The 26444-nt window shown below is 45.3% G+C and overlaps 1 protein-coding gene across 3 annotated transcripts in view; it reads right to left on the reverse strand.

The window, feature by feature from the left end:
• Positions 1-1103: 1103 nt before the first annotated feature.
• The window catches only part of LOC116461230 (signal-regulatory protein beta-1-like), a 133776-nt gene continuing 108435 nt past the window's right edge, over positions 1104-26444 (reverse strand). For all 3 annotated transcript variants that reach the window (XM_032142736.2, XM_032142738.2, XM_032142739.2), the window contains 6 exons: positions 18319-18642; positions 17184-17504; positions 11781-12089; positions 7709-8035; positions 6548-6657; positions 1104-5923 (listed from right to left, as the gene is read on the reverse strand). In XM_032142736.2, the coding sequence (XP_031998627.1) occupies positions 6551-6657; positions 7709-8035; positions 11781-12089; positions 17184-17504; positions 18319-18642 (1388 nt within the window). In that variant the 3' untranslated portion in view covers positions 1104-5923; positions 6548-6550. The remainder of the gene's footprint in view (positions 5924-6547; positions 6658-7708; positions 8036-11780; positions 12090-17183; positions 17505-18318; positions 18643-26444) is intronic.

Below are 26444 nucleotides of genomic sequence, written 5' to 3' on the forward strand. Positions count from 1 at the left end.
CATACAGCAACAATCAACACAGAAGACTTCTGTGACAAAATGTGGGAGATTTCTTCCCCACCAACAAGCAAGCAATCAGTTCTGCAGCAGACACCAGCTGGGTGTCCTCAATCCAATTCTAATCTGATGCTATCTATCTGGAGGTAACGTCAGATACCACGGGGATGAGCACTCAGTCCCATGGAACTTCCCCACACTTCCAATGCCAATTGCAAGGAATGTGCTTCTGACTCACTGGCTATGAATCAGAGATCTCACGACCTCTTTCTTGTGTTTAATTAATTTGCTAGAGCGGCCCACAGAACTCAGGGAAACACTAAGTTTACCAGTTTATTATAAAGATATAGATGAAGAGATGCATAGAGAGAGGAATGGGGAAGGGACACGGAGCTTCCATGACTTCTGCAGGTGCAGCACTTTTCAGGAACTTGTATGTGTTCAGCTGTCCAGAAGCTCTCTGAACCCAGTCCTTTTGGGTTTTTACAGAAGCTTCATTATGTAGGCATAATTGATTAAATCATTTAATCGACTTACTCTTCAGGTCCCCTGTCTGTCTTTAAAAATTGGACTTTCTGGTGACCAGTCCCCATCCTGAAGCTACGTAGGTGCTCCCCCCAGCCATCAGTCAATTCATTGAGACACAAAAAGACATCTCTTTGGAGAGTCTAAGGATTTTAGGGGTTGTTTGGCAGGAAACAGGATTGAAGATCAAATATATATTTTACAATATCACAATGGGTGAAAGACATAAAGAGGCATTTTATCAACAAGGATATATAGATAGAAAATAAACACATGAAAGATGCTTACATCACTAACCATCAGGAAAATGCAAATTAAGATCATAGTGAGATATTATTACTATGTACCTAATAGAACAGTTATAGTAAAACATAGTGACACTATCAAATGCTGGCTAGGATGCGAAGAAACTGAATATTTAATACATTGAAAATGGGAATGTAAAATAATACACCCACTCTATAAAACTGGTTGTCAACTTCCTAAAAAGAATTAAGCATACACTCACTATACTACATGAACCAGCAATTGCACTCCCATGCATTTGTCCCAGAAAAATGAAAACTTATGTACACACAAAAAATCGTGCACAAATGTTTGTAGCAGATTTATTTGTAACAGCAAAACACTGGAAACAACCAGCATAAGACAAACTTGTCTTACAAGTGAATGGCTAAACAAACAGTATGCATCCGTACAATAAAATAACACTCAGCAATAAAAAAATAAATTATTTATATATGCAGCAACTTGTAAGGATCTCAAAGGCAGTATGCTGAGTGAAAAAATCAAACTCAAAATGTTACATACTGTACGATCCCATTTATATAACATTGTCAAAATTACGGAGCTATAGAAGAGGTTAGCACTTGCCAGAGACTTAGTGTGGTGAGGGTGGGTGTCACTATAATGAGGTAGCACCAGGGAGACCTTTATGGTTATGGAATTGTCTGTATTTTGACTATAGTGGTGATTACACAAACATACACAGGAGAGACTGAACATAAGCAAAAGCTAGGAATATTACCAGACCCAACTGGAAATAACGTTCAGCCGGGCGTGGAGGTTCATGTCTGCAATCCCAGCACTTTGGGAGGCTGAGGCGGGTGGATCAATTGAGGTCAGGAGTTCGAGACCAGCCTGGCCAACATAGTGAAACTCCGTCTCTACTAAAAATACAAAAATTAGCCAGCCGTGGTGGTGCACACCTGTAATTCCAGCTACTAGGGAGGCTGAGGCAGGAGAATTGCTTGAACTCAGGGGGCAGAGATTGCAATGAGCCAAGATTGTACCATTGCATGCTAGCCTGGGCAACAGAGTGAGACTCTATCTCAAAAAAAGAAAGAAAGAAAGAAAGAAGGAACGTAAGAATATTCAAACACTTATTGCAATACAGACATTGACTCTTAAATTATCCCAAATTATGATATAATCATATTCAGTTGATAGGGAATAGAAAGTGTTCACGTGTGGCATTAAGTCAGCAATGGCAGAGCATTATATTACCATCTGCAATTGTGGGAAGTCAAAAATAATGCCTAATACTGAAAGATGAAGAAGTGGAGATATGAACATGTTATATGAGATATGGCAGTAAAAATCTAAGATAATCTATTAAAAGTTGAGAATAATTACTTCTGGGAGGTAGAATATGGTTGGATGTTAAGGAGACTCCAATTTTTATATGTAAAACTTAGATAACTATTTATTTGACTCAGTGTGTACATGTAACTTTGATAAAGATAAACACTAATTTAGATCATTACATGAATGTTATAGGAGTTACACACAAAGGCCAGGTGCAGTGGCTCACACCTGTAATCCCAGCACTTTGGGAGGTGAGGAGAGCGGATCATTAGAGGTGAGGAGTTCGAGACCAGCCTGGTCAACACAGTGGAACCCTGTCTCCTGGCATGATGGCATGCGCCTGTAATCCCAACTACTCGGGAGGCTGAGACAGGAGAATTGCTTGAACCTGGGAGGCGGAGGTTGCAGTGAGCCAAGATCACACCACTGCACTCCAGCCTGGGCAACAAAGCGAGACTCCATCTAAAAAAAAAAGGAGTTATATGTAAAAAGAATATCCATACTATTAGCACTAGTAAGAGAATTTCATAAGCTTTCCAGCTATAAGATTGATGTTCAAAACTCAATTGCAATCCTATTCAGTAGTCAACAACCACTGAAAGAAGTAATAATAAATTTTAAAGATTCCATAAACTAGAATATATTAAAGGCGTCTCTAACTAATGATGCATAAGACCATTATAGAGAAAAAAACTGTAAAATTGTAAACTGAATTCATAAAAGAAAATCTAAATAAACAGAGGTATACCACACCCATAAATGGGAAGGCTCAATCCTGGGAAAATGTAAATGTCTCCAAAATAATATATGAATTCCCTGGAGTCAAATAATAAATCTAAAAGGATTTTTCATGAAACTTGATAAAGTGAGTCTAAAATGCATTTAAGCCAAGAATAATCACAACAATTTTGGATAAGAAAAGGTGAGATGATTTGCCCAAAAGATATCAAAACTTACTGTGGAGCTATGCTAAGCCAGGTACAAGCATATCTCGGAGATATTGCAGGGGAATGTTGTGGCTAGTTTGATCATCTATTGAGACCACTAAAATTTTCTCCTTATCAGCAATAAGATGTGTTGCTTTCTTATCATTCATGTGCTCACTGTAGTAGTATTTTTAATTTCCTTCAAAAACTTTTCCTTTGCATTCACAGCTAGCTGAGTGTTTGGTGCAAGAAGCCTAGCTTTCAGCCTGTCTCAGCTTTGGGCAAGCCTTTTTTTTACCAAGCTTCATCATTTCTAGATTTGATTTAAAGTGAGAGATTTGCAACTCTCGCTTTCACTTGAGCACTTAGAGGCCGTTGCAGGGTTATTAATTGGCCTAATTTCAGGCCAATGTGTCTCCCTGTGCCTCAGGGTAAGTAGGGAGGCCTGAGGAGAGGGAGCAAGATGGGGCAACGGCCAGTAGGTGGAGCAGTCAGAACACACAAGACATTTTTCCATCAAGTGTGCTGTTTCATAAGGACATGGTTCGTGGAGCCACAAAACCATTACGATAATAACATCAAAGATCATTAATCACAGATCATCAGATCAGATGTAATAATTATTAAAATTTTGAAATATTGCAAGAATTATCAAAATGTGACAGAGACACGGAGTGAGCACATGCTCTTGGAAACATGGCACCAATAGACTTGCTCAATGCAGGGTTGCCACAAACCGTCAATTTGTGAAAAACGCAGTATCTGTGAAGTGCAATAAAGTGAAGCACAATTTAATTTGCCTGTATTGACAGAGAGCTAGACAAGCAGATCAGCGGAACAAAGAGCTCATCAAAGGAACCACAGATTTATAGACACTCGCTATATAGCAAAGGTGGCAGGATATCAGGGAGTGCTGGATAATTAATCCTTCTAGAAAAAAGATAAGATTCCTATCACCTATAAAAAAATAAGATTCCTACCATCTATAATGCATACACACACGTGTGCACACACACCACCAGAAAAATATAGCGAGATGTGATGGTGTGCGCCTGTAATCCCAGCTCCTTGGGAGGCTGAGGCAGGAGAATTACTAGAACCTGGGAGGCAGAGGTTGCAGTGAGCCTAGAACACGCCACTGCACCCCAGCCTGGGCGATGGAGTGAGACTCCATCTTTGCCTCAGCCAGTGTCCAGAAGAGCTTTTCCCAAGTTTTCTTATTTTTATAGTTCCAGATCTTACATTTAAGTCTTAAAAAGATAAATGTAATAAAAATGCACATGGATTATATTAAAAAGCAGAGCTGTTTCTAAATGACATAAAAGACAACATGAAACATATAAAAGTATACAGTGATCCTGAAAAAAAGTCCCAATATTTATACCACTGTATGTATAGTACAGGAATGCTCGGGCGGTGTACATCCAATTCCCTCTCCCAGCCTTTGTGCCATTGTTTCAGGTATTATATGATATTGATGCATTATTATCATAACATCCACATTGCGTTATTATTATTTTTAGCTTTAAACATTCACTTATCATCTACAGAGTTTTGTTTAAATGTCTTTTAAATTTATGCATCTATTTACTGTTTCTGTTCTTCATTCTTTTGTGTGGATCCAGATTTACACCTGGTGTCATTTTCTTTGTGCCTGAAGGGTGTCCACTAGTATTTCTTGTAATTCAAGTCTGCTGGTGATGATTTCTTTTGCTTTTGTTTGATTTTAAAATATGTTAATATCGGAATAGAAGAAAGGAAAACTCCTTAACTCTTTAACTTCCTAAAAGGTATCTATTTAAAAAATGCAATACACATTAAAAAATATTATATATATAGTGAGATGAAAGGGATAAATGGAAAGAATAAAACTTAAGCAACAATTGGAAATTGCTTTTATGTAACAAAAGCTCCCAAATCATACCAATACTGCAGCTTTGTGCACCAAGCTAGAGGAACAAGGCGGACTCTCCCACACATGCCCAAGGAAACAAATACAAGAACATTTGTTGCAAAGTTGTACTAGCAAAACACTGAATGAAGCTTCAACATCCATGGTGAGAAGGATCAATAAATTGTGGCATATTCTTACAATAGAAAGACCACAGAACAGTGGAAAATTAATAAAATGTAGCTCCACATGTCAATAGGAACAAGCCCCACAAACTGTGTTAAGCATAAAAAATAAAGTTCCAGAGTGCTGTGTACAGTATCATAGCATTTATATAATGTTAAAATATGAAAAGTAATACTATACATTGCTTAAGGATTTATACATATGTTATAAAGTTAAAAATCATGCTTGAGAATGATAAACACCAAATTCAGAACAGTGGTTTTTTGTTTTTTTTTTTTAAAAAAGAACTGAAGAACATAATGGCAAATGTTACTATTTTACAAAGATAGGATGGTAGGTCAACGGGTATTGTTTATATTTTTCCTGTACTCTTCAGAAGAGAAAAATGCTTGTGCAACGTGCCAGTGATTTCAAAATATATGTGTGTTAAAATGAAATCATACTTTCAAAAGCCCTGCACAAAAGTAAAAACTGCTCTGAAAATTAAGAATTGTTCATGACCAGGGGCAGAATGGAAACTTCTTTTCTTGATCAGTCTGATTCTCTTGGGTGGAAGCAGGGCCAATGTGAAGCTCAGTACATCAGGGTCAAGACATCCCCGGAGTCCTCATGAAGAAAATCCATCCCTGATTCTGCTCCAAAGCTCTGAGGGAGGGAACACCAGGAGAGTGTGTGGAAGGGAGCATGTCTGCAATGGGGGTGGCAGGGATGGAATAAAGGGGTCTTTAGTGACCTACAAGTCCTTGCAGCTTCTCCCCGCTTGAACCCCTTGGAAAGGGCTGGAGGTAATGTATCACAGGGCATGCAGGGGCTGTAGAGAAAAAAATATGTTCATTCATGTGTTTGTTTATTCATGTATTAATTTCACAAATGTTTATTGAGCACCTACTATATGGCAGGTATTCTGCTTGGTCTGGATTCATGGCACAGATCAGAAACAAAGCCCCTACTCATTACACCCCAACGCCACTTTCTGGGTTCTAAACTCTCTCCCATACCCACATTCATCTTTGCCACTAGTCAGAACCTCCAAGTCCCTTGAATAGGTTCTATTCATTGATTTTAGCAATACTTTCCTTATACATCCCCAAAATATATCATATGTAAACTGAAACATGTAACAGTGTATTGGGGGACTCTGGAGTTTGGGTCTCAACATTCATACCACTACCACACCTTGGACCCCCCTCCTCCCATCTCCAGCGTCCCAAAGAATGGAATTTGAAACCTTTCCACCTCCAGGGCACTACACAGTGCACGGAGTTGAAAGACTCTAGGAATCCCAAAAAACATTTGGAGAAAATAAAGAGTGTTCCCAACCTTCCCTTGAGGCTGGATCACTCTTGAGGGCCCCAGTGACTTTGTGGGCTTGGCCTGTAGGCCTCTTGCCAGCCTGCCACCCAGTACCGAAGACTAAAGCCCATCCTATGTTCACCTGTCACAGGTTCCACCTCCTGCAGATGTAGGTCACTGTGAAACTCATCGCCAGCAGCACCTTGAGGCCCAAGAGGAAAACCACAAAGATAAGGGCAGGCATCTCTGGACCTAAATGCCAAAGGATAGAAGGAGCCATCACATGGGGGCTCTATGAGTTTAAATGCCCTGTCTGAGGTCATGTAGTCAAGAAGTTCCAGAGCTTGCAGGTTGTACCTGATTCTGATTCCAAACCCATGCCTTCTCTCTACATTGAGTTCTCTCTTGGAAATAAGAGTTGACCTTGACCTGTAAGCCTCACCTTGAATTTGGCTCAACAAATGCTGATTTGAATATCTGACACATACCAGCCACTGTGCAAGGCTTTAGAGGCACAAACCTAAGTATAATATAATCAGCTCCATGTCCTGAAAGCCTGTGGTCATTTAATGTAACTTTGCTACAATCTTAAGAGTTTGGTATCATTAGCACTGTTTTCTAGATGAGTAAATTGAGGTTATGGGAAGGTAATTGACTCAGCTGCCTAAGTTTACAAAGTTGTAACTACCGGAAACTAAATTTTAAAGTAATCTTACCTGAATTCAAGTAATAGGTATCAATAGCTGACATTTCTTGTAGACCATAGGTAAAGTTCACATATATTAATTCATTTAATCTTCATAAAGACAACGAATTAGGAACCTTTATTAGACACTATCTACAGATGGGCAGACTGAAGCACACAGGGGTGAAGTGCCTGTGCAAGAATCAAGGGGAAGAGGCTATTCTATCATTGGAACAGACATCATGCAAGCAGGTTTTATGTGCATGCAAGCTCGCCTCCATATAACCAAAACAAATATTTTAAACAAGACAGCCTTGCTGACAACCATCTCAGAAGAACCAGTAGTGAGTGCACTAAGCTGAACTCTCTCTTGGGAATTTTGAAGGAGCTTGAGCCAGGAGATCACTCTTTCCACAGAAATTAAAGAACCTTTCAGGATGGCCAGATTTAAAGGAATCCACTGGCCAGAAACCATTCTGGTTATTTAAGGAATCACAGACTCTCAAGTGGGATAAGACCTCATTGATTATCAAGCTCCCCCTCCTCTGAGTACCTTCTGAAATCCACTCAGGATACAGAAGTGACCCCAGGTGCTCATAGAAGAAGAAGTGAACTTACCTGTGCTCGCAATGGGCTTATAAGCAGTGTGGGCTGCTGTGGACAGTATGAGGTTGGCCCGTTTGGGAGGCTGTCCCTCATGTTCCACCATGCAGGTGAGCACCCGCTCAGGCCCCTGCACTGATGCATTCACCAGCAGCAGGTTTTTCAGGGTGTAGGACCCATCATCATTCTTCTTTAATGTGGGTTGCCCAGTGCTTTTGAGTGTATGGCAGTCCTCTAGCCAGGCGAGGTGCACGTTTTGTGGATAGAATCTCTGCACGAGGCAAGTAACAGTCACCAAGCTGGAGGAGGTGGAAGACTGGGACACTGTCACTGTAGGGGGAACTGACAAAGCCCAGAGAAAGCAAACAATTATTGTGGGAAGCCATCTGTAGGTGCCTAGGAGCTCCTTGAAGATGAAGTCATCTGCCTAGGGCCTAACCAGAGCCTGCCACAGAGGAATACTTTAGGTATTGGTTAACAAATGCACACATAAGGAAATGCATGATTGAATGACAGTGAAAATTCATGAGTGAATGCATGCCTGAATGGATGGATGGATGGATGGATGGATGGATGGATGGATGGATGGATGTGGATGGATGGATGGATGGATGGATGGATGGATGGATGGATGGATGGGATTGAAGAAAGCCATTTAATCTTTCTTTTCTTTTTCACTTTGGCCATTAAAGATGAAAAGATGAGGTATGAATTCCACTGAAGAAGCTACAAATCATTTAACTTACTCTATGACTAGATAATTTTAAGATTTGAAGATTCAAAGACTCTAAGTCTTAGAATCAAAGATATTAAGATTGTACATAGGAAGGAACTTCATATTAGAGAGGTTAAGTAACTTGCCCGAGGCACAAGTAGCAAAGGTGGGATTACACCAGAGACAGTAGGTTCTACCTTTATGCTATTCTAACACCCAAACTACGAGGCTATAAGCATTTATGATTCTAGGCTTCCAAAATTATGATCTAATGACTTCCAGAATTTTTTCAGCCAGATTTTCAGCTATGCAATAGAATGTATTCACAATAAGGAAAATAGGACAAATTTGAAGTCCTATAAAACACTGAATATTTCAATAGACTTCTTATGAACACACAACACGATGCAGCTCTAATGCCAAACTGAGGGCTGGGAGATCTGGATTCTGGTCCTTGCACTGATACCATAGCCAACTGCGAGACCTATGCAAGTCACTTTCCCTCTGTTTCTAAGACTCTAAAATTATGAAATTCTCTGAGGTCAGATCAGCTCTCACGGGCCTAGTTAAGAGAGATTTCAGCTCTTGGTCTAGGGTAGACGAAGCAACTCTTTCTGTAGTGCAATTTGAAGGAGTTACAGGAATCCAACTCCCAAATATTCTTTTCTCATCCTCAACATACCCAGACTTGTAAAAGTCTATCAATGATGTTGCTAATGGCAGCTGAGGCAGACAGCCTCCCTGAGCTTTTTACCTGCACTTAGTCTTTCTCTTTCAGCACACAGGGAGAGCATAGGATCTCACCAAGGAAAGAGCAAAGCCTGAGAATGGAGGACTCCGGGTGTTGAAGTCCTGGTAACTGGGGTGATGCCCATGGAGAAGAGGGCAGGGTAAGGTGCCTCCACACAACTGTCATGGGTTCTAGAAGGTGGCCAGGATCAAAAAAAAATAAAAAAGGATAAGAGGCTGAGATGGCCCATTTCAACCACCGTGAGTTTTCCTGGCTGTCTGGTGTCCGGGCCAGTGTTGGGAGGACAAAGGCCTGAGTACAGCTGATGACAACTGCTCCCATCCCCTGAATGTCAGTGTTTGAGGCAGTGTGCATGCATTCTCTTATTCAATTCTCACAAAACCAAATAATGTAAACACCGAAGCTACTAGGTATCAGAAAAAAAAAGTGCCACTTAGAAGCAGCCTACACAAAATCAGGCCTCAATTTCATAGAAATTATAAAAAAGGAATTGGTTGGAACGTCATCTTGAAAAGCATTTGGATTTTAAAAAATTTACTTAATTTATATTTGCATATAAATATATAATATAATTGCAAAGAGGCACCAACTCTTAGAAGAATAATTGTTAGGAGTGGACAGAAGCTGGCATCATTTTTTTCTCAGAAGTTATACTATAGTACCAACAAATCCTTCATTTCAAATCTCATATTTATAGCACAATCATTAAAGAGTAATTTTGAAAAATCATTTGAAATTATTTGAGTGTTCTATCAATTTTCATAGGGGCATCTTTTAATCGAAGTGCTCTCTTTTGAAGTACCCACAGTATCATTAGCATCATGAATTTTTTCTTATTATTATGATTCCATTTTTAACACTCAAAGGCTTTGCCTGTGATCCCTGCAGCTCCTCAATATCACCTGCCTCAACTTCTTGAAATAAAAATTTTTCAAGATCTCAGATTGCACTGTGCAATGGATATGGATTCTATTTGCACAAGATGGTGTGAGGTTGCCACACATCAATCAAGGCAAGACCAACCTCCTATAGCAGAGGGTTTCTGGGCTCCACGCCTCCTCTACCAGCTGCCTGACCTCAGCGCAGTGGTGCAAGACAGTACTACTCACACCGAGTCCCACCTTTGGCTTCCAAAACCCTTTTCCTCTTCTCTGCCTCGCATTTCTCTGTAAACATGAAATGCCACCTCCCCACTGCAGGCACATCCCCACCTCTCCTCCTTCATGAGACAATTCTCAGGCATGGTCTACCCAGTTCTTCAGAGGGTCTCCAGTGTCATTGGGCCCCAGTTTTCCATAGGGCCATCCAGCTTAATAACTCACTCTTTCTTGGCTGACCCCCTGCAAAGCTAGTATCTCTCTCCCTGCTCCCCCATCCCAAACTCTCAGCATCACCCTCCAACCACCTGCCCCCAAGTCCTGGGTTCAGGCTCTGCTTTCAGGGGAACCCAAATAAAGACACCCACAAAGATATTTCCATGAGAGGAAGCACAGCCCTGAGATGCGTGCAGTGTTGAGTAGGAAGGGGCTTGGAGTGGGAGCTAATTTTATATGTAATCGATTTATTTTTGAAAATTTGTATTTTCTATAACTTTTGCTCCTCAACAGCATTGTCCTAGCTCCAGAGAACTACATAATAAATACTCAGATAAGGAAGATTCCCTGAACTATCATTTCTCTATTTTACAGACAAAGATACTGAGGGTGGGAGAACATAAGCAACTGGCAGGAGCTCCCACAACTGGTAAATAGAGCAGAGTTGGAAGCTGGAATTCATGCCAAGGTTTCTCACTCACCAGCTTTACAACCTTCAGCAGCCTTCACTTCTTTGAGCCTCAGTTTCCTTCTGTAACCCACAAATAGCACAAACAGTATAGGGAAGTTCTATGCATTAAAGTCCATTCACATGAGTGTGCTTTACCGTCTGTGTGCTGTAAATGTTTGAGACATTACTACCAATATTTTCCACCATGTAGCATGATGTGTTTACTTCCCAATAGCACACTTCTCTCCCTATTTTGTGAATGAGAAAATGAAGAGAGATATAGTTTGTAGATTTTAAAGTCCAATATACATTCAAGGAATTAATTTTACTGCTATGCAAGCTTGCACCACTCACTTGCCTTCTCTGACTTTTACAGTTGTCAGAACAATGGGATGATCATTAAGATTTCTTCTAGGCATGATACTTTATGACCTCATGGAATTCACAGATCTGCCAAGCGTTGGTTCAACCCATCTAAAGACACCACAGGCCCTAGAATTTAGTTTCCCAAGCCCTTCAAATCTTCTTCCTATAAAATAATGATAATAATAAAATTGAATTCCCAGAAGATATCCTGTCTCCATTTTACAGATGAAAGAAGTGAGTTCTGAGAAGTGTTGTAAATGATAATAATAATAACAACAACAATTGCCACTTCTGAGTAGTTAGTATGAGCAAGGCACTGTCTTACATGCTTTACAGGTATTAGTTCACTAAATTCTTGCCTCAATCAAACGAGGGATGTGCTTGCTTATCATTGAGGGCTCTTCTTCATTTTCCATTGAGGAAACCGAGGCTCAGAGAAGTCCCCACCCCAACTCTGCACTACCTCAGCTGAGCAGAGAGAGAGATCTTACCCCGGAGGTACTGGTCCAGGCCAATGGTTTTCTGGAAAAACCGCATCAACTTGTGCTCGACATGGCAAACGACGTGGGAGAACACATCATCATCCGTCAGCGGGACAAGCACACTGCTGGTCACATTGTAGGTGTGTCCACTGTACCGGACGCTGGTCTGGGGGTTTGGGAGCTCGTGTTTGTTTTTAAGCCAGGTCACAGTAACCTGGTGTGTCGAGAACCCGGAGGATGTGTAGGTCAATCGGATCCTTGTGCCGGGCTCAGATCGCTGAAGGGGGCCTTGCAACTTGTAAGGCTGGACACTCTGGCCTGCAAGGATAGACCCCTCCCATGAGAGGGCACAGAGGTGCCTGAACCCCAGTGTGAACAAATACACTGCATCTGCCAAGAAGCCCATTGCTTCCTCTTTCATAAGATGTAAATGTTGTGTTCTGATAGGAACCAGTTTCTGAATCTAATAACGGAGGCCAGACAGTGAAACTGTAGCAATGGGCAACGGCAGTTTGTAAGGGGGTCAACTCCTACAGATACCGCATAGCGAACACTCACTTGGCACTTACCCTGCCTACAGGCTCTTCCCTAAGTCACTGAGTTCTCACAGCAGCCCTCAGAAGTGGGAGCTGTTGCTATCCCCATTTGGCAGATGAGGAAACTGAGGCCAGGCAGGCTAAGTAACTTGTCTAAGGTCCGTTAGTCAGTGGCAGAGCTGGGATCTTAGCCAGGTAGTCAGGCTCCAGGGTCAGCACCCCTTACTGTCACTCAGCCTTACCCTCAGTCTTTGAAAATGGAAGAGAACCTCATTTCTCAGACGCCGGGTCATGGAGAAGAGGTTAGAACCATAGAGAAAAGGTTAGGAGCACAGGCTTTAGGATCTCACTCAACCCAAGTTTACATTTCCACTCTCCACTGGAGCCCAAGCAACTTAACTCTCTGAGCCTCAGTTTTCTCATCTGTAAAATGGGGGCGTTTTTTTAATAGAAGAAGAATGGCTTAAATTTTATAACAATTATTCATCCCATTTTGATATCTGGAGTATAATTAAATTCAGACTTCTTTTGTTTATTTAGCCACTAGGTTTGATGAATTACATTTTTCTTTTCTTTCTTTTTTTAAATTTTATTTTACTTTAAGTTCTGGGATACATGTACAGAATGTGCAGGTTTGTTACATAGGTAAACATGTGCCATGGTGGTTTGCTGCCCCTATCAACCCATTACCTAGGTATTAAGGCCCACATGCATTAGCTTTTGGTCCTGATGCTCTCCTTCCCCTCACCCGCTGCAACAGGCCTTGGTGTGTGTTGTTCTCCTCCATGTGTCCATGTGTTCTCATTGTTCAGCTCCCACTTATGAGTGAGAACATGCAGTGTTTGAGTTTCTCTTCCTGCATTAGTTTGCTGAAGATGATGGCTTCCAGCTTTATCCATGTCCCTGCAAAGGACACAATCTCATTCCTTTTTATGGCTGCATAGTATTCCATGGGGTATATGTACCGTATTTTATTTGTCCAGTCTATTACCGATGGGCATTTGGGTTGATTCCATGTCAAGGAATTAATTTTACTGCTTTGCTATTGTGAGTAGTGCTGCAATGAACATACGCATGTATGCATCTTTGTAATAGAATTATTTATGTTCCTTTGGGTATCTGCCCAGTAATGGGATTGCTGGGTCAAATGGTATTTCTGGTTCTAGATCCTTGAGGAATCACCACACTGTCTTCCACAATGGTTGAACTAATTTACATTCCCACCAACAATGTAAAAGCGTTCCTATTTCTTCACAGCCTTGCCAGCATCTGTCATTTCTTGAGTTTTTAATACTCACCATTCTGACTGGTGTGAGATGGTATCTCATTGTGGTTTTGATTTGCATTTCTCTCAGAGTTAATTAATAAATTAAGTGATGTAACTAGTGTACAATGTGTGGCACACAGTAATCACTATATAAACAGTAGCCCTCCACAGCATATACTCACAATGACCATCCAAGGAATTATTATTAATCATATTTTTAATATTAACAGATAAAGAAAAGGCTCAGGGAGGGTTAGTGACTCATCCAAGGGCCTCACAGTGAACAGAACTGACATTGTAACCCAGGAGTTCTGACTCCCAAGTCAAGGCCTTTTTCTGTTACATCATAGCTGTCTCTACTTCTGCACAGTTGGCTCTGTATTAACCAATGACCTTTAATATTGTCCTACTTGCAGCTCAGCTCTGGGCTAGGCACTATGGAGACTGCAAACAGTCACTGCAGAGAACTTGCTATGGGCCCCATTGTCCAGATGCCAGGCAGGAGTCAAGGAAAGGAATCTTAAGCAGGGCTCTTTGAGGTGGGTATAACAATTGTCATTGCACCGATGGAAAACTTGACTCAGAAAGGGAGTTGCTGCCAGGTGCGGTGGCTCATGCCTGTAAGCCAGCACTTTGGGAGGCTGAGGGAGGTGGATCACCTGAGGTAAGGAGTTCGAGACCAGCCTGACCAACATGGTGAAACCCCATCTCTACTAAAAATACAAAATTAGCTGGCCATGGTGGTGTGTGCCTGTAATCCCAGCTACTTGGGAAGCTGAGGCAGGAGAATCACTTGAACCCGAGAGGCAGAGATTGCAGTGAACTGAAATCACACCACTGCACTCCAGCCTGGGCAACAAGAGCAAAACTCCATCTCAAAAAAAGAAAGGGAGTTGTTTTGTCTTAGGTCACATGGCTGGGGACACTGATCTGTTTGACTCCAACGTTTGGCCACCTCGAAACATAAGAGCCAGTCCCTGCTTCAAGGATGTGAGGGTCTAATCATGGAAGATGGGTGTAAACGGAATAAAACCCCAGGTTGGGGGACTTTGGGGATGTCCTTGTGGTTTAAGTGCCAATTGTGAGAACTAACTGGTATGGACAGATAAGACCACACAATTCAGGAAGACATAAATACCAGAAATAGATCATTTAAAATTGAGATTTGAGAAGAGACTTGAGATAACACTAAGCTTTGTATTCTCGGGCAAGATAGGAAAGAAAAATGCAGAAAAACACATTGAATTTTTGAACAGACATGCCTGCATTCTAACCCCAGCTATGCTGTTTGGAACCTCTGAGACCTTGGTCCCGGTGCTAGCTCTGGGCTCTGTTGTAGGATCAGATAACATATTTGAGGACGCCTAGCATGCAGTAAATGCTCTACAGGTGTCAGCCAGTAGGAACAGAGACACAGAGTGGGGAGTGCATAACAGGTGAGGGTGCTGATGAAGGCATTTATGGGCCAGGTTGGGGAAGGACAGCTGCAATGCTTTGTTAACACCAAATAGAAAGGGGCCTAAATGCCAGAAAGGGAAGGGGCTGCCCTTCCCCCTGCAGACCACGGGGCCCCACAAAGCTACATAGCGGAGCCGTATAATCAAAAGGATGCTCCCAGGGGGTTAATGTTGCAGCAGTGGGCCAGATATACTGTATGCAGGCAAAAGAGAAAAATAAAAGAAGAAAAAACCAGCATGAGTCAATAAAGAAATATTGAAACTTGCTTCTGATCAGAAAGGACCAGTTTTGAGTTTTTCAGCCAGACCTGTATATCCTGCTGGGTGAGCGTTTTTCTTATTTCTGCTGGACAACAGACAAAAAGGCACGGGGATATTGAAAGCTGAGTGGGATCCTTCCCCTTAAGAATTCTTGCAACAGCCAGATAGAGGCCAATTCCGTCAGGGAGAGAGAGAATGCGAGGTGGAGGGCCCTGGTGGGAAGATGGGCTGTTGTTGCCGGTCCGGTCCGGCACCCTTGCTCTGGCAGTGGCCTGCGCTGTAATACTCGTACCCCGAGGCATACACCCTCACTGCCCACAAGGGGCTGTCCTTTCTGACCACGTGGTTCTGGAGGGCTGTGAGTCCATATGCTGGCTTACCCCTAGCTCACAAGGCCCGGCCAATCCTAAGAACGTCCACCCACCCTCTCGGACACCGTCCACCCCCACTACCCAGCCGGCCACTCTGGGCCAGTAATTCATTCTCCCAAGCTCATCCAAGCTGAACCAAAGGAATGCAGCCCGCGCTCTCTGGGTCTGAACGGCCAGCAGACAGCTCCCTCTTGTGGAGAAAACAGTTTGAGGACGCAAAGAGTGAGAGAGAGAGACGGAGGTAGAGGAGATTCCAGAAGGCAAGGCGGGCCAGAGAAACTGTCAGCAGAGCCAACAGACAACCCACAAAATGGGAGAAAATATTCGCAAACTATGCATCCGACAAAGGTCTAAGATCCACAATCTATAAGGAACTTAAATAAACTAACAGGTAAAAATATAACGCCATTAAAAAGTGGGCAAAGGATGTGAACAGCTACTTTTCAAAAGAAGACACACCCGTGGCAAACAAGCATGTGAAAAAATGTTCATCACTAATCATTAAAGAAATGCAAATAAAAACCACAATGAGATACCATCCCACACCAGCCAGAATGGCTATGATTACAAAGTCAAAAAATAACACAGGCTGTACACAAACTCCCCCACACACAATTTACCTGTATGAAAACCTGCACATGGGCCCCAACCTAAAACCAAAGCTAAAAAAATAATAATAAGATAATATAAAAACACTCAAAAAAGGGAGAAAGTGAAGAGGACAAGGAAAAAGAGAAGGACGGAAGGAGAAGGAAAGGGAGGGGGAAAAGGAAGGGGAAAGGAGGAGGAGGATCTGTTCTGACCCCGTGTAAGGGCCTGCACTGACTCAAAGGGCCTGTCCTGACTCCATGTAAGTGCCTGTCCTGACCCTGTGTAAGTGCCTGTCCTGACCTCGTGTAAGGGCCTGTCCTGACCCCGTGTAAGGGCCTGTCTGACCTCGTGTAAGGGCCTGTCCGACCTCGTGTAAGGGCCTGTCCGACCCCGTGTAAGGGCCTGTCCTGACCCCGTGTAAGGGCCTGTCCTGACCCCGTGTAAGGGCCTGTCTGACCCTGTGTAAGGGCCTGTCTGACCTCGTGTAAGGGCCTGCCCTGACCCTGTGTAAGGCCCTGCATGGACCCTCTTTTCCAGCTGAATTCAGAATTCTGGCCTCTGTTTAAAGTTGCCATCCAGAAACTTTCAACTGTGCCAGTCTTGATTAATAGCCTTTCTAGAAGGCACTTTGGTGCTCAGCAGTCCTTAATCTCTGCCATTTCTTGCAGTCAAGTGTTAAGGTGGAGAACTTTCAACACCAAGAATGCATGGAATTAGGGAAGGGGAGTCCCACCCTTTCTTCTTGGGGAGGGTGTGGAGGAAGGCGTGAGGAGTGGAGTCTGGGGGCGAATGTGTGAGAGTTGTATCACCAGCTGAGGGTATCCTTCCTTCCTTCACCATCATCCAATGCTGCCCTGAGTCTCTGACCCTCCCCAGCCGTGCTGCCCACAGGGGATGTCCAGAGGGGCTGGGCCAGAGGCTGCACCCACCTTTCCCCTGCCTGCGCACCTGGGCTTGCAGGGTGATGTTGGCCTTGAGTGGGGGCTGCTCATCGTGGACCACCCAGCAAGCAAACTCACGCTCCTCCAGTGTGGCCTCTGCCTGCCATGTGTGCTCCAGAGAGTATGTCCCATCTGGATTTCTGGTGGCCTGAGGGGACACCAGGGTCCGGATCATGCGCCTGTTCTCCATCCAGGTGAGTCGCAGGTGGGCGGGATAGAAGTGGAGGACGTGGCAGGTGAGATTCACTCTGTCTTGCACACGTACATGGGTCCCAGAGGGTTCTGTGGTGATCTTCAGGGTGGGGACAACTAGACAGAGGAATAGGAAGTAAGATCTGGTGAAATCAGCCCCTGCCTGTGGCCACCCATGCTTCCTTCTCCCAGGGAACAGCCTCAGGTTCTCTCGCCTTTTTTTAAAGAAATATTTTTTTATTGTATGCGCAATGTAAAGCAAATAGGGCTAAATGTTAATATTCATTAAATATGGGTAAGGGTACATGGGTGTCTGCTATATTCTGTAGTTTTGAAATATTTCATATCAGAAAATATAATTTTAAGAATTAGTAAAAGATGATGCCCATGATGACAGGGACTTTATTTTGCTCGTTGCTGCATCCCCAGCACTGAGCACAGTGCCTGGCATACAGTGGATATTCATTATTATTAAATGAATAATAAACATTTTAAATAAAAAACTGTAACAATGACATTAATAGAACAAAGATGTTTAGAAAGGGAGTCTGAGATCAGATAATAACAAGATCAAACATTCATAAGTAAATCACTGCATGCCATGCACAGTTATGTGTGTTTTATAAAGAATAATTCATTTAATCTTCACAGGACACCTATGAAGTAGGTCCTCATTTTATTCCTATTATATAAAGAAACTGGCATTAAATAGTCAAGTAACTCGCAAGATCCCACAAGTTGTAAAGTGGCACAGCTAGGATTAAAACACAGATGGTGAGCCCCTGGAACCTGCGCTTATAACCACAATACACATGATCAGAAATCCAAGAGGAATTTTATTTCCCCATTTATGAAATGGGGCTTTGGGCAAAAACCCTGAAAGCTAGATGCTTCCAGGGTTAATGTCCACCCCACCTGACTGCCCATTCACCTCGGAGCACTTGGGAGAGATTCATGGTTGTTTTCAGGGGCTCTGCCAGGGCCCTGTGGGTGACTTCGCAGGTGATCTCAGATGAGACATCCTGTCGGGTCAGTGTCACCCATGCCTTGCTGGTAATGAAGTCATTGCCTCCATTGTCAGGCACCAGGCTCTGAGCTGAAGCTGGATGTTCATCACTGTCCTTCAACCAGGTAACACAGAAGTCCCGGGAGAAGTCCTGGGAGTTGAAGGGGCCAGCAGTACAGTTGAAAGGTGCCGTGTCTCCAGGGCTTGTCCTCTGAGATGGACCAGTCAGAGAGATGAAGGGCTGTCCAGCTAAGGAAAGAGCAACTGTGACTGCACACTGAGAGTGGGACACACCCTACAGGCACCCGTGGCACCAGAGCTGTGTCAGGCCCTGGGGACCTACTATGTGCTGTGTCTGATTCTGTCTTCAGGCAGCATATCGGCATTTGATCACAAGAAAACAAGCAAATGCAAATGTGATTACGATTGAGCCCAATGCCGTCAAGGAAACCCAAAGAGTGCACAGATGGAGAATACGGGGAGGACTTATTCTAGAAGGGCAGCTGGGGAAGAATTCCTTGAGGAGGTGACATCATTGAGCTGAAACTCAGGAATGAATAGGAGCTAGCTATGGGAAGGGACAGAGGAAGGACATTCCAGACAGCGGGGGCAGCAGGAGAGAAGGACCTCGGGCAGGAAGGGCTTGGTGGGCTTGAGAAACTGAGAAGTCTGTACGACCCTAGTGTCATGGCAAAGAGGTCCAGAGTGAGAAGAGCCTGGGGACCATGGTGATGATCTTGATTCTATTCTGAGATTGATGGGAAGCCAGCAGAGACTTTAACAGAGGGGAAAAGTGGTCTGATGTATATTTTTTAGAGGATAACTGGGGTTGTTGTGTGGAGAATGGGAAGGAGCGTGGCAGGAATGGAAGCAGGGAGACCAGTGGGGAAGCTGGTACAGGCCTCCATGCCGAGGTGACGGTAGCCTGGACTAGGGTGGTGAGAAAAGGAGACTGGAGACATATTTGGAAGATACAGCCCACAGGACTCAGTGATGGGCGGGATGGGGGGTGAGGGACAGAATGAATTATGGATCAACAATTCCCAGGTTTTCTCTAGAGCAGCTGTGTGGATGGTAGCTCTACTTTTTGAGATGGGAAGATCTGGAGAAGGACCAAGTTGGGATAGGAAGGGAATGGTGAAGAATCAGGATTTCCATTGTGGATGTAAGTTTCTAAGGACTTGAGTGTGAAGTCAAGAATCACCCCAACAGGGATGGTTGGCCCTCCTACTCAGGTCCCTCCCATCGACACCTCGCTAGACCCCCGTTGTCTGCTTGCTTACCTGCAGTGACAGGGAGCTCTCTCCATGAGAAGCAGCTCCATTCACCCTCACACCCAGCTAGGACTATGACAAAATATTTCCTGCTTCTGGGATATAACCTGGGATCTGTCTCCCAGAATTTTCCCAGGAAAACTGCAGGATGAGACTCACCCCTCCTCCTAAGGACAGCCCTGCAGTGCTCTGGAGCAGGAACCTCCCCAGGTCTTCACAGCATTCCCTAAGCCCCTGCTCAGGTCAAGAGTTGGGTGCTGAGACCATAGAGATGAGTCAGACAGGAGCCCTACCCTTGAGAAGCATCTGGTCAGGAGGGGGTGAAAGGCAAATAAACAACCAATGACAAGCAGGATGACAGGCAGAGGGCAGCGCAGGAGGCCATAGGAACTTGTCCTCTTAGCACACAGCTCTGGTACCTTCTGAACTGTGCTCTGCCCTCATCACCCACCCTGCACACAGCACCGTGTGGTTCAGAAAACATTTTCAGCCATGTGTGCTTCTTTTCTTCCACATCTCAGCTATGGGAGGCTGGTATTATTGTCCCCACTTTCCAGAAAAGGAAACAGAGATTCAGAAAGGTCTTGTGACTCGCTTAAGGTCACACAGCCTATCAGTGGCTAAGGAGGAAGGGTAAGAAGGCCTGTCTGACTTTGGGTCCAGGACTCTTCCATGCCTCCAATGCCGGAGGCTCCATCACTCTGGCGACTTCTCTCTCTCTCTCTTTTTTTTTTCTCTCTCTCTTTCTCTGTCTTTTCCACCCTTACACCCTCTCTGATCCAGAACAGGTAGCCACTCAGACTAGAGCTGACATCGGGAAAACTGGGAGGTGGGCTCCTCTTTTACCCCCTGACCTCCCCCGAGCCCCTTCACCCTTAGGTCACTTCCTCTTCTGACCCCCAAGCTCCCACCAACTCCCTTTGTCCACAAGGTCCACATTGAAGAAAAGATGAAAAACAGCACCTGACTGGCAGGAAAATAGCTCAGTCACCTCCTCTGAGCCTCCGTCTCCCTTCAGAAAGACACAGCGGCTGGATTTGGTCATTCCTGGGGGTCTCCTTGCCTGCCCTGAGGGTCTCTCTGGGCAGGAATCAGGACTCACCTGTGAGTCCCAGCAGAAGGGTGGGCAGGAGGGAGCCCAGGACCCACCCAGGTGTGGTAGCCATGGTGAGAGACTCACAGTGCTCCTCGTCTGTTCCTGGTGGCAACCACTGGATAAGGCCCTGAAAGAGCCCAGGAGCCACTGACCAGCCTCTGACAGCCTGGACCAGGCCTTATACTTCCCAGCTGCTCACCCCACCCCATTCCCTGCCATGCCTGGAGCAGAGGCTTGAGCCACAGTGAGAGAAGTGGTCACTGTGGCCAAGGCCCCCTTCCAAGCCCCAAACCTTCAGGCCTGAGGTGTCTAGCCAGGGAGGCATCTAGAGCCTTTCAATGGGCTCTGACTGTCTCTGATTCCCCATGAGCAAGACCAGGAAGTGGCAGAGCTCTGCCTCAAGCTTCAAGCCACAGAGCTGGCCTCTGATAGGCTGAGCCTTGATGTCCCTTCTCCTGGAGGCTCCTCCATGCTGAACATGCAGCATCAAGAGCCTGCCCTGTCCCAGACCCAGACACGGCTTCTGGGAATGCAGAATGGATCAGATATGGGCCCAGAGGGTTGAGAAGTGAGCCTTGACATACACAACCACGTGCAACCAAGAAAGACCCTGGACTTTGAAACCCAACCCTTGCCTCACGGCTTAACTAGTCTTGAACAATGGCGGCATGGATTTCCCATGGCCCAGAATTGTCTACTAGGCTCCATGTTGAGGAAGCATGAATTTGAAACAGCCACCAGTTTCCCTGACCTCCCTATGAAAACAGCCTCTCCCTTTGGTCTCTCTCCATTTCCTTACCCTACGTTACCTGGCTTTCCAATGGTTAGCCCTGATGTATATTATTTGTTTTTATCCATTTCCCTCATGAAAAGTAAATGATTTGCCCTGAAGACTACTGCTTTTTGTTCATAGCTGTAACCAGCAGCCACCCAGTGCTGGGCACAGAATAGATACTCGGTAATAACAAATGAACCTTTGGGGCCAGATATGTTCTCAAGACTGATTACAAAGCAGCAGAGCCTGGCCTGCTCCCCAGCCATCCCATCTCTTTGGGGTCTGTATGCTCAGCTAAAGTGGAGGGAGAGGCTAGAGAGGAGTTTTCATCCTGGGGGAGGCTGTTATGGAAACTCCTCTGACCTCACAACCCTCCACCACTACTTAGCCAAGCAAGGAACCCCAAAATGACTCCTAGATATTAGGTGCCTGCAGGAGGAGGAGGCTGCCTCCTCTTTTTCCAGGTGTCTCCTGAAGCAACAGTGGATTTGCTGATCCACCTTAATGTTGCCCTGGGCAAGAGAAAAAGGAACTGAAAAGAGACAGCAGGGTAGAGTGACGAGGAGGCTGCCTCCTCTTTTTCCAGGTGTCTCCTGAAGCAACAGTGGATTTGCTGATCCACCTTAATGTTGCCCTGGGCAAGAGAAAAAGGAACTGAAAAGAGACAGCAGGGTAAGTGACGGGGTGGCAGGGCAGCAGCTCAAGCTTCCTCCATGCAGAGTGGCAAGGGGGTGAGGTCCATGGAGAGACCCCCATTGAAAGGGGGGAGCCAACCTTAGAGCATCCCACTCAAGAGAGGTGACAACTGGCAAGAGGGCCTAGGAGTAAGAGACTGCAGCATGGACTCCAGCGGGGAGCTGTGAACCTGGATCAGATCATGCATAAGAGAGATTGTGCAGCAGACTGTGTACCCCCGCAGCACACACACATGGGCACACACACGTGCACATGCATGCACGCATGCACACATTCAGGATCCTCCTAGGAATCCACACCTGTGCCCTAGGAGGCAGCTGGCTTCCAGAGTCCAGCCATAGTGAACAGAGCATTGTTGGGTAAAAAAAGTCCCTCTTTTTCCATGTCCCCTCCCAGGCCCTAACACACCAGATGATAGACAGACCCAATTCAGGGAAAGGAGGAGGAACAAAAGAATGCTTCACCTCCATCCCTTCCAGATCCCTCAGCAGGGACTTGGGGGCAGCACTGGGCTAGGGTGAGAGGAGGAAGTGGATGCTGAACTAGATGTAATGCTGGCATTTTCAACCAGACTAGTTTGGACTGGGCAGGGCCTGACACAGAATAGTTATTTTATAAAGTTTGATAAAATTATTCATCTACCCTCAGTTCCTTGGTGACACTAGCCACATTTCAGGCACTCAATAGTCACGTGCAGCTACTGGCTACCATAGTCGACAGTGAGGTCTTGGGTGAAACATTCTTCATCAGGGAAGTCTTTTCTACCCTAATGTCTCCCCGTGGGTTCAAATACTTCTCTTGCAGATAATTTATCACAGTTATAATTAAATTGTTAACTTGAAACTAGTTGCATAATAACTCTTTCCCTTATTAGACTGTAGGCTCTGGAGGACAGGGACCATGTCCTTGGTCACTAGTGTAAATAAGTGCTGGATGAATGTTTGTTGGATGGATGGATGGGTGGGTGGATCCATGGATAAACAGACTAAGAGGAAGGTATGTGCTACAGGGCAAGGGAAAGAAAGAAGCACTCCCACTGAGAAAGCAGAGAAGGCTTCCTGCAGGAAGTGGGCTCCTGTCTCAGCCCTCCAGCTTAATCATACCATCTACACAGAAGGAGAAGACTGCAACACTAGGGCTAAGCTGCAATGGGTGGGCAGCCATGGGCGGCCTGCCTTGTGGGGCTGGAAGGCTGAAGGGGAAGTGGAGAAGATGAGGTTTTCCAAGGGGTGGCCTGAGGAATGCCAAAGTACCCACAGGGCTCGCCCAGGCTGGGCCATGCGTCCACTGGGTAAGGCTTGGCTTCCTCTGAGTGGAGTCACGTCAGTCTCCTTCCTTATTCTAGCACCGGCAAGAACTGGCTGTCACCTACTCTATAAGCACAACCTTTTATAGGAGCTGGGGATCCAAGAGCCCTCATCATGAATATGGGCCCCTGTGCTGGCCTAACAGGCTGAGGGCCCAGAGAGGACAGAGAGCTGCTAGTTCTTCAGAAAAGGGACACTGGGCCAGGTGCAGTGGCTCATGCCTGTAATCCCAGCACTTTGGGAGGCTGAGGCAGGCGGATCATGAGGTCAGGAGTTCGAGACCAGCCTGACCAACATGGTGAAACCCTGTCTCTACTAAAAATACAAAAATTAGCTGTGCGTGGTGGCATGTGCCTGTAATCCTAGCTACTCAGGAGGCTGAGGCAAGAGAATCGCTTGAACCCAGGAGGCAAATGTTGCAGTGAGCCGAGATCATGCCAGTGCACTCCAGCCTGGGGACAGAGCGAGACTCTGTCTCAAAAAAAAAAAAAAAAAGGACATCGATGCCCCTAAAATCCAACTCCTTGCTGCAAGGACCCATGGATCTTTTACCCTCACCCCATCTTCTTAGACTTACCCTTGACAAGCTGCACATGTCACTCTGAGCCTCCTGTGAACACAAGTCCCTGTCTCCCCAAGACAATGATCAGCCTCCTTGAGGACAGGAACCCTTCCTTGTCCACTTGCTCCATGTCTGAGACCTCAGTGCCTCACATAGCCCCTGACACTGAATAGCCCCCGAACATGCATGTGTTAAATAAATGTGTTTCATTATTGATTTACTTATTCCTACAACAATTCTTTATAGAGTGTCAATTACGTGGCAGGCATCATTTGGGGCACTGAGCAAGCGAGCAGTGAGCAAGATAATAAAAATAAAGGAATAACTAGGCAGTATAATTCCAGGGAGGTTAACTGGTATGAAGAAAAATAAAGAAGTCAGGGACAGAGAGTGGCGGGGTATATTTTGGACTGTGTGCACAGGAAGCCTTCTCTGGGAAGGGTCCTGTGAGCTGAGACCTGAATGAAGGAAGTGGAAGTCATAGGGAGTTCTAGGAGAAGAATGTTCCAGAGAGAGGAATGCACTTGCAGGGCAGGCATGAGCTGGGCACATGTGAGCCACAGCAAGGTCACTGTGGTGGGAGCAGAGTGAGGGGACAGATGGTCATGGGAGAAACGGCAGGACTTAATCTTGGAGGCTGTGCTGATGAGGTTAGAGTGTAATCTGTGTGCAATGCCTTGGGCAGAGAGCAGTACCGGAGCAGGATCCAGGTCACAGATTGGAAACTCACACTCTGGTGGCTGTGTGTATGTGTGTGTTGGAGGAGGGACAGGCTGGAGGGGGGTAAGGAAGGAAGCACGGGAGAAGAGGAAGCAAGAGGCCACTGCAGTTGGGGATGGCTGGACACAGGACTCTGGAGCTGGGGGAGAGATAGGTGATGGAGACGGGGGATAGATATTTGCAAGCTGTCAACATGTGGATGGTTTCCACATGGACATTGCATAGGATGAGACCATCTCAGGAAAGAAGAGATTGGGGGAGAAGGAGAGGGGGAAGGAGGGTCCCAGGGCTGGGATTCTGATCTGGCTCTGCCACCAATTTGCAGGGTGAGCTTGGGCCACCTGTCTGGGCTTTGGATTCTACAACTGGACATGGAGGGAACTGAGCCAGGTGATCTCTAAGGATCCTTCTTCTTTGAATATTCACAGGCCTGGTTTCATTTCCTGTACCCAGGAGTTTCAGTCTGGGCCGGGGCTCCACTCACCCCACTGCTGAGCCTGATGGCTATCTGACCCCTGCATCGCACAGGGCCCCACTCTCAGAGGGACCCGCACTTGATTTACTGCTCTGTTGTTACTGTTTTGAAACGTTTAATTATTCTGGGACATGCTCTGCTAATTATGTGGCCAGTGCTCCCATGTGCCTTTGGTCTACTGCTGTGAGGTGAGGCAGGAGCACTATTTGGCTGGTGGGAGGTCCCTCGGGTTGTTCGGTGCCAGGACTGAGGGCCCTTGCTGGACCCCTCTGAGGACTCCCCAGTCCCTGCTGTCACGAACACCACCCTCCCAATGCCTCCCCAGACTCTGCAATCCCAGAAAGACAACCTTGGCATTCCTGAACTTCCTTTTCCTCTTTCCTTCAGAAGCTGAACAAATAGTCAAGGGTAAATGCCAAAACCGTGGAATTCTGATATAGCCTAGGATTTCCGAAGATATGAGCCATGGTCTGACATGCAGATCACAGTCCTACCCCAGATGTAGAATCCTACAGAGGTCCTAAAATCTGCAGTTAAACAAACTAAACAAAACAGCCTTCTGACTGAGTTAAAACTTGAGAACTACTGATTTAAGCTAGTGACCCAGATGAGTTCAGGAAGATGACTTGATGGGGGCATTGATGCTGCCTGGATTGGGGGGTGGGGAGAAGGAGGGAAGCCAGGGAGAGATTAATTACTCAGCCATATGCTCCTTGTCCTTCAGGTCTCAGCTCAAATGTCCGCCCCCAGGAAGCCTTCCCTTGACTCCAGCACACAGTGAGCTGAGACCCCGTTCCAAGCTCCCTCAACTCCTGACCTTAGCAGAGCACCTTCTTATCATTGGTGATTGTCACTACTGCTAGACTGCATGCACCATGGAGGCCAGGAATGGGGACTCTCTTGGTCTCCATGGTATCTGCAACACCTAGCACAAGGTGTAGCACAAAGAAGATGCTCAACAAATACTTGTTCAATGAATGAATGGAGAGTTTTGATGTATAGGGCCAAGGGAATCTTTCAGTCCTAGGAATCTGACGCTTACCTTGGAGTGAAGGCTGGTTACTGCCTCTTGCCTGAGGAGACCCTATAGAGGGCTAGCACTAGAATTCCCCTCCCCTGGCTGATCTTAGAGTGATGGAAAAAAGA

This window comes from Hylobates moloch, unplaced genomic scaffold (assembly GCF_009828535.3).
Source record: "Hylobates moloch isolate HMO894 unplaced genomic scaffold, HMol_V3 SCAFFOLD_21, whole genome shotgun sequence".
Lineage (NCBI taxonomy): Eukaryota > Metazoa > Chordata > Mammalia > Primates > Hylobatidae > Hylobates > Hylobates moloch.